This window comes from Sinohyriopsis cumingii, unplaced genomic scaffold (assembly GCF_028554795.1).
Source record: "Sinohyriopsis cumingii isolate HCF-2022 unplaced genomic scaffold, ASM2855479v2 utg000898l, whole genome shotgun sequence".
NCBI classification, from domain to species: Eukaryota; Metazoa; Mollusca; class Bivalvia; order Unionida; family Unionidae; genus Sinohyriopsis; species Sinohyriopsis cumingii.
This window is the reverse complement of record NW_028315941.1, coordinates 614307-630649: the sequence shown is the minus strand read 5'-3', so window position 1 is coordinate 630649 and position 16343 is coordinate 614307. Positions and strand designations below refer to the sequence as shown.

General features: G+C 37.5%; 1 protein-coding gene across 1 annotated transcript in view; it reads right to left on the bottom strand.

Moving 5' to 3' along the window:
• Window positions 1–1234: 1234 nt before the first annotated feature.
• The window catches only part of LOC149773104 (uncharacterized), a 138013-nt gene continuing 122904 nt past the window's right edge, over window positions 1235–16343 (bottom strand). Inside the window, exons 8-11 of the mRNA XM_089946817.1 lie at window positions 12208–12234; window positions 7597–7730; window positions 6508–6673; window positions 1235–2019 (exon numbers count right to left, since the gene is read on the bottom strand). Coding sequence (XP_089802943.1) covers window positions 1235–2019; window positions 6508–6673; window positions 7597–7730; window positions 12208–12234 — 1112 coding nt within the window. The remainder of the gene's footprint in view (window positions 2020–6507; window positions 6674–7596; window positions 7731–12207; window positions 12235–16343) is intronic.

Genomic DNA, 16343 nt, shown 5'->3' with positions numbered 1-16343 from the left:
AAAGTTGTCTGCCGACCTATTTGGCGGTTGGACAGAGTGATCTTCCCTTACATATAAGACTTGGTGGCACAGTGTAAGAATATCCAAGTTATTACTGGAGCGGAGGGCACACTCCCTATGGATGTAGTTGCAGGAAGGCTGGGAGGTGTATGCATATTATAATTGGGTAAGTATTTAAGAATAAACATACTTTACTAGGAAAAACTGGTTTCTTCATTGAATACATTACCCAATCATAATAGCTTAGGAGAATAGGGAAGAGGTGAAGGGAGGTACATCTCCGGTCTCCTAAGGTATTGAGAAAGCTTTTTGATAACCCAGTGGGAGTAGACTCCATCTGTCAGGGTGCGGCTTCAAAAGGGAACAAATTTCCCCCCACAAATCTAGCTAAGTCCTGAAGCCGCATCTTAGGAAGCTGTCAATCAATCTGGAAGGGAAATCTGTTGAGCTGCAGATATGGGTCCTACCAGACTGAATTGGCTTCTCATGGATGACAGATCTCAGGAGAAAAAAACTTGAGAATGTGGATTCCTATCTCCATTCCACAGACCGACTGATGTCAGTTAGTGAACAGTTCTGGTCTGATGCTAGATTGGTGGGAACTGCTCAAACCTCTTGAGCCTAAGTGTCTAAAAGTTCATTGAGCTGGGGTTATTTCCCTATATGCTGAGTAAATAACCCCCTTATTCCAGGATGTGATATTCTGTTCCGATTGATACTCCTGTCCTTTTATGAGAAGTAGAAAGCGGTGTGATCTCCCTCAATGCAACTGTTCGGTTCGTATTAACTAATCACCTGAAGCCTGGACTGGGTCTTGTAGGTGGTCTTTAAATGATGAGTCCAGATGAGACAGGATTCATGGCAAAAGTTTAGCTACCCATGGCAGTGAGATGTTTATCAGCAATGAAAAAGGATACCATCATAAATAAGACTGACCTATCTTGTCGAAACTTGCATGTAAATTGGGTCTACTGATAAAGCATGTTATTTTGAGAATTCTGCCTGCAGTTGCAAAGGCCATGAGGAAGCAGGTCTTGTATGAAAAGGAGAGCCAGAGATACCACTGAAAGTGTCTATCCAGCCAGCTTAATACCCAAGATAGGTTCTGTTTTGGGCATAGAGTTAACATTTTTGGCCACGTATACACAAAGCTGGTGAGAAGGTGGAACAAGTCCTGGGTTTGTCTGATATCCTCTCTCCAATGATGATGAAAGGTGTCGGCGATTGTGGAGCGTTAACCTTGTACTGTGCTTGGCATTAACTTGCTCTCTTCAAACCAGAGGAGGAAGAATGCTACCTGTGGTATCAATGCCTGGAGAGGTAAGATACGTTCATTTGTGTTCCACTGGGTGAAACTGTCAATGACTTTGCTTTTGGATTGGAGGGACATCGTGCCTGAGCGATTCTCTCCATGACTGGTTGTGAAAATGTTCAATTCTGAGGGCCTGTTTGAGATGATCCAGACGTGTTGGTTCAGGGTACCGAACAAGGATGAAACATAGGTTGACATGGTAATATGAGTAAATGAAGGAAAACGCAAATTCCGTGGGGTTTGTGATGCAATATTAATGAGGTAGTTAATCCACAATTTTTCATTAGGAGTGGTGTGATGAGAATGAAGCAACTTGCTGATTCCCTTGTTTTCTGAATCACTTAGAATCAGAGGTGTTGAGAGTTGGTGTATGAGTTCAGATTGGTCCAATCCAATGATAGGGCATCCAGAGCCCAAGCTGCTGGGTTCGGGATGGGAGAGACAAATGATGGGGTTTTGCATTCCCAATTGTTGCAAACAGGCCCACCAACAGTCGGTATAGATGTGAGTGAGAACAGGGGGATGGAGAGACCACTCCTTCTGTATTAGGAGATTATTCCAAGATGAAGGGTTGGTCAGTGCGGTGAGGAGTCCCGGGATATGCTGAACATGTAAGGCTTGTTGATGACAACACCACTTCAAAAAGTCCCACACCTTGACGTAAAGGTCTGGGGACTGGGGTCCTCCTTGTTGCTGGATATAAATCACTATTGAAGGATTAAGATAATCACTGTTGTTAAAATAAGTCACCACTGTCTAGTTGTCAGACAGAATGAGAAATCCCTTGCCATCTAAATATTCTTGCCCCCAATGAAAGGCTTTCGCAATGGCTGTCCTCTCCAGAATTATTGATATAAAGATATCATTCCTGGGGAAAGCATGCACACCTGGTGTCCAAAATGATGGTAGTGGGTGGGCTCCCCAGCCTTTCGTACTTGCATCAGTACAGACTGGAATCTGAGCAGGTGGACACACAGATGCATACCCCCCATGAGGAAAGTTAGGTTGCTCCCAATTCTGCTATGTTGCCTCAATTAGGTGCAGATTTTGAGAGGATTGTCCACAATGGCCCTCCAATCCAAAAGCAAAGTCACTGACAGTTTCACCCAGTGTGCACAAATGAACGTATCTTACCTCTCCAGGCATTGATACCACAGGTAGCAAACTTTCTCCTCTGGTTTGAGGACTCCATTCATGCAGAAAAAACAGTAGCAATGTCAGTAGAGGGTGACTTAGGACCATGATGACTGCTGCCGTGTGTAGCAATCCCATGCAGATAAAATTCACTGAAAGTAAAGTACTACCATAGGTCGTTTCAATGCCCTATCCTGAAGGAGACAAACTATGGTGCTTGTGTACTGAGGTCCATACATAGGTGAAGGAATTGTTGAGATGCTACTAGGTCAGATTTTTCCTTGCTGATGAGGACTGGTAACAAGGGGCTATGACTGGTTAGAGCTAACTCACTGATGCTGCATGGTGTTGTCCAGGTAACTTGATGTTGTCACCACAGTAATGGTCCAGACATGCTCCATTACTCTATTCGTCAGACAAGGGAAGACCCTGGGGCCGACATTGAGCCTCAGTTGGGGTGCCCTGAATTGATAGATGTTGTAAGTGGATCACAAGAATAGAGACACAAAGGTATGTGCCATCTAAACCCACGGTGATGGCAAAGTCTCCCTCATGGATATTTTTCAAAATGCAGTATTTCCAGTCAGAACCAAGGGGTGTGGATAAATGGATTGAGTTTGCTTAGGCTGATGACAAGACGTAAAGAGTCATTTGCCATTGGGACCAAGAAAAAAGAGTGGAATGAACGATAGAACCCTCTCAGTGCTATATCCTCACAGCATGAAATTGTTGGAGTTTCGATAGAATGGCTTTCAGAGGTTTGTGTCTGATGACTGGCCCTTGGGTCCTTTTGTTGATTCCCCATACTATGCGTTTATCAATGCTGTGGTTGCAGAAGAGAGGGAAAGGTGTCTCCTTGATGGCTTGTTAGTGTACTTCTTCCATTGGGACGTTAAACAGACGGGAGAGGATGAAGGCCATGCTCTTAGCTTGAGACAGACTCCAATGCATGGCCTGAGGTATTTTGAGTGGGAAAAGATAAGCTATATTTCATTGGTTGGAAGATAGCCAGATAGAACAAAAGTCCAACAACAGTGGTGCAGTGGCAACAAAGACCATCCAATCCATATGTATGGAATGTGGCTATGTCGTCCCCAACAAGGTGAGATCACTGTCAATGCTGGGGTTCTGAATGAAAAGCTGGTGGAGTGCAAATGTTAGAACTGCCGACGAACTGATGATGAAGGAGGACCAGAAAGTATGAAATTCTCCCAGACTGTGAATACAACTTAAGTCAGAATCTTCCGTTAGTCATATGATCAACAGATCTTGGAGTGCTGGTGCATGTTCTTGGAGTTGGAGTCAGAGGACAAACCTCCAGGGGGTGGAAAAACGTCTTCAGTGGAGGATCAGATCAGAAGACAGAATCTTTCCACGGTAGAACAGATTACAGTACTGGTAGAGCAAGCAGCAGCATCTTAGATGGGTGAAGTGAGGCCACGGTCCCCTGTAATGCACAAGACTTACCATGTATGCAAAGAGCTACACTAAATAATGGTTACCTGGAAAATGTGATAGCAGATGTGATTTCAATTACAATGCTTACCTGTAGTTAAGGTCAAGGAAGGCATGTACAGTCAAGTAGAATCACTGAAGCATGGTGTTCCAAGGCTAAAAATACTGTGGTAAAATAACTCACCATTATATACAAGAAAGGATGGAATTATACATACACGAGTTCTTCAGAGCATAAAGAGATGCACCCATGTAAATAATGTAACCCGAAACTAACTTGTGCAGTCACATAGTCTACATGTGCAAAGCTATTAAATATCAAATAAATATGATTTAAAGTCTATGCATATATGCATAATTCAAGGGTCGCCTATAGAAAAATGCATGCGCAGCAGGTGACTAAATAAACCATATATAGAGTGCTGACCTATACATGTCCAACCAGAACAGAAGAAATGCACCAGATTGTATACAGAGAATAAACCTTCATGTACAAGGGAACTGAGGCACTATTATAGAGACGTACACAGCAGGTGCAACAAAATCCATTATGAGGCAATAATTCTTGGGGAAAAAAGCAGAGAGACTGTCCATACAAGTAAATATATTAAATTTGATGCCCAGACGCTAAGAAAGCCTTGGATAGGTTCTTGCCAATACGTACCCATTTGTAAAGGAATTACACATGTAAAGGAGTTATATGAGCACTAGAGACTTGCATGTCTAAATAAGTACTGCACGAACTGACTGTGAAGTCGCTTCGACTCCATGTGAAAGTACCTAAATGTGTGATGATGACAAAAAGTGTGGCAACTTTGAAGACAGAATTTTGTCATTATAGAAAGAGAGAAAAAGTTGGAAATATAGAGTATACTTTCCTTTGAAGTAAAATACTCATCCAGCTTGTTTTGGTATATCTTCCATGTTGCTTCTGGCTTTTGTGAGGTCTCTTGTGACAAGAGCGTGCTTCTTGGCATGAGTGAAAATAATAACTGGGACATTTTTACACAGTTTCACCAAATCTTGCATGTAAGGGGAGATCACTCTGACAGCCAAATAGGTTGGCATACAACCTTTAGCTCCCTTTAGCTAAAAATAGCATCTGGGAGGGCTGGATTTGTGAGGCAGTTGTTGTTCTCCTAAGGTATTATGAATGGATAACATATTCAAAGAAGAAACTAGATTGAGAGGGACATGGAAAAGATGCAATCATTGTATTAAACTATGAGCAAAGCAAGATGGAAAGCGCAAGGTGAAAAAGTAGTATATTTTTGCATAAATTATCCCTTTACCTCATAAAGCATAGTGACAAAGTGAAGCGCGTTATAAACAGAACACCTGCTACCTAGTCGACCCCATACGCATAGGTCTGCCTGTGAGCTGTTAAGCAATGTAGTGTATGTTATGTTTAACAGCAATTTCAACCATTTTACATTTCTGGTACACATCTACTATATGTGGAAAAATTTAAGAGTAAAGTCTGATTGTTATAGCTGTGTAACTATTTTTTATGGAAGAATTTTTATGTGCTTTAAAATCTTGAGAGAACTCGTTCAACGTCATGTCAGTGAGGCTGCGTGACCAACCGTAGCTGCCATTTCTCATACTCGAAATTAACAAGTTTTTCGTCTGCGTCTACATCACTAAGTCATCTGAATTTGATAATTTATAAAATCTAACTGCTGCCTTCATCAATATCAGAGCCTTTACCTAAGTTATTGAATCTTTCATAGTTGTGATTCTAATCATGAAAACTTTGTAAGTATTGAATGAAATCCGCAACTGCCATTTTGGGAAGTGGAGATTAAGACCCAGTTACTTTAAATAGCAGATATCGACCAGTGCATAAACAGTGACCACGTGATCTGATGCAATTGTCATTCAAAGAAATGAATGTAGTATCTAATGGGGGGGTTTTCCCCGAAGGTGGTGCTATGAAAACCAGCTCAAAATGGCTGATGTTTACAGCAGGCGTCAAAAGGTGCTTCCATGCAAATGGCGTAGAGGCGTCAAAAGGCACTTCCATGCGAATGGAGTAGAGGCGTCCAAAGAAGCTTGCATGAGGTAATGGGTTATTAAAGACATTTTACAGAAAAAAATGTACATCTACAATTAGTTTGAAACAAAGTTAAAAACAACTGATTTGCTCATGAAGATTGGCAAGAATTTATTAAATAAACAATTAAAAAGTTTTATAAGAATTTGAATTTGTACCATCACCCTGGAATTTCTACTATGTTAAGGTCTATAAGGATGCTGCAAATTGAAGGGATTTAAGGGGTTAGTAACAGGGTTCCCACAACTTCTGAAACGAAAATTTAAATGTCTTTTCAAGGTTTTTTCCCTTGAAGAAAATAACTTTTTCAAGGTCCACTCCACTTATTTTACTATCACTCAACAGAAATAAAAAACACTTTGGCTTAGAAAATATGCATTTTAAAATCAGAAGTTGTTTCTATTTTGAGACTCTCTTAAGATCTGAATTTGACATGACCATGTAAGAAACCATGGAATGTATCACTATAATAAAGTATAACTACTAGGACATGTGAGTGTGCAACTGATACCTGTCCATGCCATCCATTTACTCAACACAGTACACTTACTGTTCTTGATAAAACATTGGCAACTGATGCAGGAGTCTTGCAGACTGATACTAAAGGCATTTTCATTCATTATCAACACTATGAACCTTTCATTTTCATGATCACAACCCATTTTACTAACAAGTTTGGCTTTCTTTGTGACATATTCTGAACTGGTAAATAGGCACTGAAAGCAATCAATAATTATCATATGCTAGATGCAGTGTTGAGATTCAGAGATTATTAAAGGTAGAAAATGTGCACCAATAATCTTAAGTTGCAAATCTGCATCTGCTTAGCCCAAGGATGAGTAAAAAATCATGTTTTCCTTGGCACAGACATGTTCAACAAAGTCAAGATGAGAGACAAGGTGTTGTCCTGAACCCTGCTTATGTCTGGTGCCCTAATATCTACTTTCAATGCATTTTTTTTATGGACTGAATAATTAATAAGGTCATTGTCAAGGACACAGAGAACATGGGATTCGGCATTTAGCAAGGTTTGCTAGTAAAATTCACTGCAAAGGTAGCTGGAGTTGTCAAAGGATGCTTTTGATGATAATGCTTGACATCTTTTTACCAGTGTTACGTATCAAATACTAAACCAAGATTTAATACAATGGATTTTCATTACATTTACGTATCAAAAGGGGAACTGGGGAAGATATGCTATTTTACTTTTCTCTAATACCAAGATCACAATGCAGATGTATTGGTACAGAATGATGCTAGACTGGTTATCTCATCTTCCATATAGGAAAATATGTAAATATGTAGTGGATTAAAGGGTAACCAGTCCACTTGACCAATCTAGCCACCCAAGCACTTGGAGTGACTACATTAGGACATGCACCAAAATGATCCAAACAGCAAATGTAATTCAAATGACTTAAGAGATCTTCAACCACCAAGACTTCCAGCAAGAATTCAAATCAAATGAAGTCACAATCTGCTGTTCAGTTATGACTCAGTTATGTTTTCCTGTCATCTAGTGATGGTGATGGCTGAAAATTTCTAGTTTTCTACCAACTTTCATCAATATTTGCAACATCTAAGGGCTATTCCTGGTCAGGAACAAAACTATTCTTTCTCCTAATTTTTCCCAATTTACCAGTAGCATGAGAACCCTGTAGTAATCACCTAGTATGAAAGTGATTATGTACTTACTGGTCATTTGTATTTGTGGTGACAATAGTGGTGGCAATATCCCTTTTTCTAAAGCCACCCGATTCCTGACACCTTTACCTGTAATATATGTATTTCTTGAGTATCATCTAATTGTTACGACTCTATGGTCCAAAATAAGTAAATAAAATTGGCAAATCCATCAGGTTTTGTAAAATTTAAATAATTAAATTCTGTGAGTTACAAAATGAAACTTTATGAGAAACTTATAATACAGTGAAAGAGATCAGAATAATCTTAAAACGTTAATCACATGTCCAAAAGACTAGAGAGTTCTGAATAAATTCCAGGTCTCAAATGTGCTGATATGCCAATATAAAGTGTCCAGTCTTAATGTATAACAATGGCATTGTCAAAAACTCCTTTGAGTGAATTTACAATAATCTTAAAATGTTGCTTTAGTCCAGATCATTATACACAAACTCTCCAACAAAAAAAATTAATGATTCCTATCCAATTAAATCCAAACACAAAATTTAATATATATATGCCATTTTTAAACTAAGAACACAGACTTAGAAATTGATTCTCTCTTCATATACATCTCCATGACTACAAGTCGCAATTCCTTCTACCCGACTTATGTCACAACACAACCGACCTGATGGGAATTTATCCAAAACTTGTAAAGTTGTTCAATTAAGGCCTAGTTTAAACCTAGTAAATACCTTTTTATAACTCATTGCAATCTACAGTCATGAACCAAAAGTTAAAGACACAATACACATACACATAACCCTAACACGGAAACCTTATCAGTACCTAGTGACAGTTCTTATCCCTCAATGAAAACGATACACAAATTCAGATGTTTGGTATCTCCTTTCTTCATGACAGCAAATCACTTAGTAAATTGGGACATCAGTCTTCAGATGAGGTGCAGAATTTGCTGGGTTCTGATAATCAATATACCAGTAAATAAATAAACTGCAATGTGTCATTTTTCTTCAATACATCATATAAATAAATATCCAGCCTAACACCTTACACTTTACTATTCAAATCATTGCTATTAAGTGAATTTGCAGATGTTTTTAGGTCTATGAAAACTGTAAACTTCCTTGTAGAGGATATTTTTAAACGTTGGTAACTCTTCTTGAATCAAATTAAATCTATTGTTTCACTACTGTTTTTAATTTCATTACATCTGTAATTCAGCACTACTAAGGTAGAAGGATAATGTCACTGTTTAACGTAAGTACTCATATCTAAAATGCAGATTTGTGTCAAGTATCTCAATCATATCTTCAAATCGAAAACTATCGGTCCAACTGTTTATTATTACATACCGGCCACATTCCTAGACGGTTGGGGGTTGCATGTGGACTAAAATAGGGGCAGGGGTCAATGCAAGTGACCTAAAAATGTGATGTTGTCTAACTGAGAGTGAGTTAACTTTCATATAAACCAATATAAAATTCTGAAAATTTATCTTTGATAAAAAAGCATCTGTTTTCTTTAAAGCATTTATTATACTGAAACAATACATTTAGTTGGTAGACTTAGCCTTGTCCAATCTCATCGCCAAATAAATAGCATTATTATACAGGTTAGAGTACAAATTAAAATTCTCTAACCTGTAAGATAATGCTATTTGTTTATATTTATAAAAATTATGTTAGTGTTATTAAGTATTCTCCTGTAATTTAGAAAGAAGTGAATAATTCTTTTAAATAGATGCTGTCTTTACTTTTCTTAATAGTTTGGGGAGGGGGGGCTGAGGTCAAAGGTAAAATAAATGTTATTTGCATTCGTCTTGGCACTCATATGAAACAAGATATTTAAACTTTCCCAAATATCTTGCTGATTCTTCTCAGCTTAGAAAATGATCTTCCTGCATCTGCAATTAGTTCGGTTCTATTTATCATACCGAAGTTTCTCAAAGCAAATAGAGATTAAGGGTTGTGGATGGATACAGTGAGCTCACATATGATGCAGAGGTGAAATGATGCAAGCTTGTGGCACACTAATTCTTATGTCACTTGTTTAGGCTTGAATAAACAGTAACACAAAATACAATAATTTATTTCCCTGGAAAAATTCTGTGAAAATTACAAAAAATATGATCTTACGGTTTTATAGAATCAAATCCAAAAATAATCTGAGAATTATCCAAGAATAAATTTTAGCAGTCCTAATAACAAAATGTTCTAGTGATTTCATGTTCGAAACCAGACGAAGAATCCAAGATGGAAAACAATGACGTATGCTGCAATCTGTAATATTAAAGTCTACAGTTCCTTGTAGAAATAAAAATTATCACTGCGGTTTCTGATAGCTGAATAAATTTTTATAAAATACTGTCCTTGTTCCACAATATTACATAAGCACATGTATTTTCCAGAAAAATAACAGAATTAATCCTTTTGAATCCAAGTAGTTTGAAATAACTCCAATCAAAGTAATATGAAATAACTCCAAACACTACAACAGTTTAACTGCCCAACTTCTCCTGATTAATTCTCCAAAACATGGGTTATATGGGCTTTCTAAAATGTAAATAAGGGTCACGTGATCATCTTCTAGAAGAAATACTTGTTACAGCTCATGTTTACCCAGTGTGACCCTGACGAAAACCAATCATTTTTACTCAAAGAAATAAAAAATAAAGAAAATTATTTATATCTTAAAGACAAGGCCCAATCATGACCTTGGAAACAACCAATCATTCTAAAATTAAAAAGAATTTGTTTATGAAGGTTGCTACAAATTCTGAACCAAGGCAGGATTTAGATCAACACCTAGTGTTTATAAACTAACAGTCAAGGTCAAACTATTTTCAAAATAAAAAAGTATCATCTCTAGTGAATAAATTTACATTACAATATCATGTAAAGAAAACTTTAAACAAATTAAAACTGACAAACAATTAAATTAAAATAAATATATATTATATCAGATATAATTAAATCAAATATACACAACACTAAGGAAGACTGTTGAATATTATCATCAGTCAGTGAAGAATCCAGTCTAAAATGTAACCATATTTATTGGCGGGTTGGCTGACTGAGGTTAAAAATGTGAATAGAATCAAAGAGTTTGGATGACTATTGATTTTCAGAACAGTTAACACATTAACCCCTGAGCCAAACAGCTAGGCAGTCCCCTGAAGCATACTTGCAGAGATCACCTAGAGCAGTGTTAGCCTTTCCAGTGCCTGTATCCCTGAGACTAGCTGACAGCAATTGGATTGCAGATTTTTATAGAGGGGGCTACTTGCAATAAAATTGTTATTATTTTATTTGTGTTCATTTAATTCAGCTGAAATTTGGCACGGCAGTTCTCAATAAACTTACATACATAATGGTATAAATTTCATGCTACATGCAGAAATAAAACTAATGCATGATGGTGAAAACAAATGATGTACTTGCCAATTTGCTTCTCTTGCCGTGAATAATCCATAAAATCCATTATGAATTCACAAAGAATTATTAACACCATCAACACATGAAATAATTATATTTTATGTACACAAAAATTCCACTTGTCGTCTCTTGTAAACTAAACATCCTGTGAATACTGTACACAAATGGGCATATTTTACTTGCTCTTTACTTACCTTTCTTCCTAAGAACTCTCACTGAAATTTTTAAAACTAATAAAACACTTTACAAACCTTGAAATATGAACACTCATGTTAACAACGTATATTTCCCAAACATTTATTTAACAATTAGTCAAAAGAAAAAGAAGCTCCACGAAATCAAATGCATTTGCATCAGGGTCTAAATCCGTTGCTGGTCCTTTGTATAGCATCTTGTCAATGTGTGTTTTATCATTTAAGATCGATCAGCTCTACTTTCATTTTCTTATTCCGCTTCAACATTCTCATTTTCGTCACTACCGCTGTTATTTTCAGTAGCTTTTTCGATGTCACTATCAATCTCGTCTGATTAAAATCCAGAAAATTCTCCATCAGAATCCGTCAAGTAAAAGTCTGCTCATAGAGGTTGATTCTCATCAATTTGCATCAATTTAAAATCGAAATATTTTCACTAAATCAACTGATATCGAAGTGAAAAAAATTTCCCGCTGTTCAGCAATGTGCGCTCTATCTATGTAAGCTAAAATTTGATTGGTTAAACTGCCTGCATTAGTAGGAAATGGCTTTAAATCAACCAATGGTTTGCGCCGAGTTAACTCGTCGTGCGGGAGAAAGGCCTTGCTAAATACTGCCTCTTAAACTCGGCGCTCGGGAGACAAGCTATGCAAACTCCGCCACTTTAGCGAGGCTCGCGGGAGATCAGGGGTGTAAAGTACGACGAGTATACTCGTCGCCAGGGGTTAATGTGTTAAATTAAAGTGAAAACTGAAATCTAGAATAATCAGGTTGCCACATATCGAATTTCCATACTCAAGGATGTTAGGAAACTGCTTCAGTCATTTTGTGTTTTTCGACTACAAGGAGTGTGATAGAGGCAGAAATGATTGACTGACCTTTGCTCTATTGTGAATCAGGTTTGGACCGGTTCAAAAAATATTACATACTACACTCCACCTTACTAATAAATACTGAAATATTAGTACATACCTTTTGGCATCTTGCAGATCTGGAAAACTAAACAAAAACAGAAGAATGCAATAAGAAAATCACTTGAAGCTTAAATCCAAGTCTTGTGTTTTCTAATAACAGTATTTTCTCTATGCATGTACCATTAAAGAATAAAACTATGGGCTTCATCTAGACAAATTTTACTTAAGATTCAGAATGTATTACATAATAAGAAACAATCATCCACTGAAACTGTTTGACAGAAATTGTGCAAATTGTGTTGTCTGTCCATTCTTTGCTCTTATGAAACATTTCCCGTGTGTCACACTGTAGCTGTCATGCATGTACTTTAACCATTTTCATGAATCCTTAATCAACTATTTGTAAGCTGGTAATTCAACATGTCTGTCAAGGGTTGACACTCTTAAATGAGTATTTGTAGGTGTGAATGAATTTTCTTTGCCAGTTTCACACCCCACTAAAAAGCATCCAGTGTTTTTCATTTTTTATTCATTCATTTGAACTTCTCAAGTGGCTTAGTGGTTAGAGCATCCGCCTCTGATGCAGGTCACATGTTCGAAACCCAGCCAAGTCATACCAAAGACTTATAAAAATGGTACTGACAGTTGCTTTTCTTGGCGCTCAGCATTAAGAGATTAATGTTAAGACTGGTCAGCCTGGTGTCAGGATAATGTGACTGGGTGGGACATGATGCTACATCACAATAAACTGCCACAATGCAGGTATTATAGCATTATCACTGAACAATTGTTAAAGCTATGTTAAAAATCCACATCATACTTACACACACACACTTCATTCATTTCAAGCTATGTTCAATTTTCTTCCATTCTGAATCAAATAAGTATTTTTTTCTCTCTCGACATATGAAATTTAAGTTTCGGTGCTGCCGTCTTTAGTCAGAGTATCACTAGCGCCATCTTATATGTGATAAGCCACATAATTTCTTTCATCCCAGTCAATGCAAACATCTGTACTTTGGCTGTTATTAGAAGTATTACTGCTTACAAAATGAAAAGAGTAAGAGTTTTAACTCGATTTGCCATTTAAGGTGTTGTCTCATCAAGCTAGCCTCAGCTACATGTGCTCTCCTAACCTTTTCTTTAGTAACCAGATTTGAGCATGTGACAAAAGGAAATATGTGACAAGTTCCACAATTGCACAAGGATAACATATCTGCCAAGTGACAACCTGAATTTTTACATAACTTTCTTTTTAACACTTAAAAGTAGTGCATTCTTCCTGAAAGATTCACATAATTTTGATATTTTGTATGACATTACCCAGATAGACTTGAAAACTGCTGGAAATATCAAACATTTGGAGGATTTTCATAATCATTCGTCCTAGACGTAACTCTTCCTCAGAGGTTTTATCCTTTGTCATAGTCCAGGAACAAGAGTACATGTATTTAACTGCCTTGGCTCCACTCAGATACCTCTTATGATATGTGAACAGACACGTTGAGCATATTCTACAACCCACCCCTATTCCAAGAGGGTGAGTCATTCTGGTGAAATCCCTGTGTCAGTAGAAGTGATAATAACCATTTCAACATGATTATCATAGTGGCCATATTGAATGTGAGATCAGAACCATTTTTATTAAAAATCAAACAGATATCATATAAAAATCTGTTGGTGAAAACTCCACACAGATCTGCCTTTCTGTTTCAAAGAAATTGTGATAATATTGTTTTCAAAATGGCCACCATAGTAGAAATATTGGAGGTTAGATAGACATAATTGTCATTTTGCATCAACTAGACAATGTAAGAAACCTTCTGGTAAACACCTCATCTCGATATAAGTTTATGCTCAGAAGCAGTTTTGATAATTAGATTTTCAAGATGGCTGCTTTGGTGGCCATAATAAATGTAAATTCAGCACTATTTTCATTTAGGACTATTTAGACACCATAAGAAGTCTTTCAGTGAAAACCTGAAGTTGATATGATGATCAGGTCAGGGGTCATAGTGATCACCAAATTTTCAACATGGCAACTGCAGACCTGCCAACACTGAAAAAACCAAAATGAGGAAAATCACCATTAAAAATCAGGAGGTACAAGAGGAAGGTGTATATATCATGATAAAGATGTCTACTTTTGTTATTTCAGTCCATTGTATGTTGCAGAGTTGCATTTCTGCAAAAGTTCATAATTTATTTATCCTTGGGTGCCAAATTTGCTAACAAGAATAGCTTTCAGGGTTGATGCTGACAGGCTGGGTCTTTGGCTAGTTCTGTTTTTTTCTGACCATTGAGATTGAACTCTCAGCTTGCTCATGCTGTGCGGTATTGAAAGTACTGATAACATTACTCTCCCAAGGGTTGGAAACAACAGTTTGCCAGATCCATCCTTTTTTCTCCTGAGAGCAACCCAGTGATGATCTGCTCTTTCCATATTCAATTCTGCGTCTAAATTGTAGCTTTGGTACAGCTGAAGCTCTCTATGCAGTTTCCTTCCATTTATTTAAAGTTCAAAAGTGCATTTCGCGACGTAATTCGCGCTGCCGCAGCTGTCTCACAATGCTTGATGCAACATCCAGCTATCTGGATACTTCGGTTCAATATGAATGGCTGTTAAACAAAATTTGATTCATTCATTGGCCCTGGAACAAGCATCTTATGGAGTTTTAGCCTTACTTTCAAAGTGGAAGTTTTACAAATGCGTGTTTCCAATAACGGCCACACAGGAAACCAAAACGGTTGAATCACAACACAGTTTATCTTCAGATGACGTTTTTCAGTTGGCAAATACTGGCTGGTGATAGCTATGATGACAATGAATTTCATGTATATCGGTCTGTTGGACATTGGAAAAATGTCACTGGAAATACCAGTGAGTGATTTTGAGCCCAAAATTGATGTTGAGTGTGAGTCCGATGTACGTGTTGGATGGATAATATGCCCGTTATATTTATTAAATATACTGATGTCTAAACAAGCAGACTATGGGAATGTTGGACTTAAAACCCTAATACAGCAATATGGAAGACAAAAATCTGGCATAAGAAGCAGCAAAACACTGATTCAAGGAAGTGAATCTTTGGCAGGGTTGATGTTAGTGAAAACTGACAGAGGTCTCGGAAACGCTTATAATCACACGTACTTGGACGCCAATTTTTTTATTTAAGCGGGTGGTAAATTCAAATACTTGCCAGTCCTGCTTCAGTCACCTGCATAGTGGGAAAATGTGTTGATCAGTTAGCTGTGATGATATTTACAATGACAGAATTTAGTGGTTGAAAGCCCCCCCCCCCCCCACATCATCACCATTATAAGAATACATCAAAAAAACATGCTGCAATCGCTATGCGGCGAGATCAAAGGCTTTGACTGGCAGCTGGCTGGGAAAATCTACTGATATTTACAGTGCTTGAATTCAGAGGTAGAAATACCCAGAGATGTACATGTGGTCATTTATAACAGTACATCAAATAAACAACTTCTTGTGTTCATTTCCGAATGTAACGGAATAAGCAGTGCACGTGACCTCAAAATCATGACGTGTTGAGACATAGACCTGAATGAGTATTTTGGGGTTCAACGGCAAACTGACGAAGATTGTGGGATTCAGGAGAGGGCTAAAGTTGCTAGAACTGATAGTTTGAAAGTTGAAAGGGACATTAGCCAAGTATATGAAAGTGTGTATTGCCTAGCTTAGTGCTTTGAATAAGACCTCCCTTGGATCGAAAAAATTCTCTGATGGACAAGCAAGAGCTATGTCAGTGTTATAAAGAATGAAGAAATTAAACTCTATGGCAACCAATAGTTAATATAATTGGCATAGTTTTCTGAGAGGGGACTGCAACTTTTCCTGATGGGACTAAAATGGGAGCCATGGACTCTTAGTTTTAAAATCCTAACGAGACCTCTGGTTCAAAACATTTTTTTCTGGGACAGAGATATCCATGAGAGAATACCCATGGGGACATACATGTGAGATGTTGAAAATTGCACAACCATAAAGAACAGTAACTTGTTCAAGCTAGTTATGCATATGCGTTTCAGACAGAAGGCAATGAAAGGAGTTCACAGCACAGAATAACATGTGTAAACCGAGGAGGAGGATCATATTAAATTCAGAAACAACTAACAGATTAATGCTCATAAGGAACATCAGAGAATCCCCATACAACATAATTAAGTGTG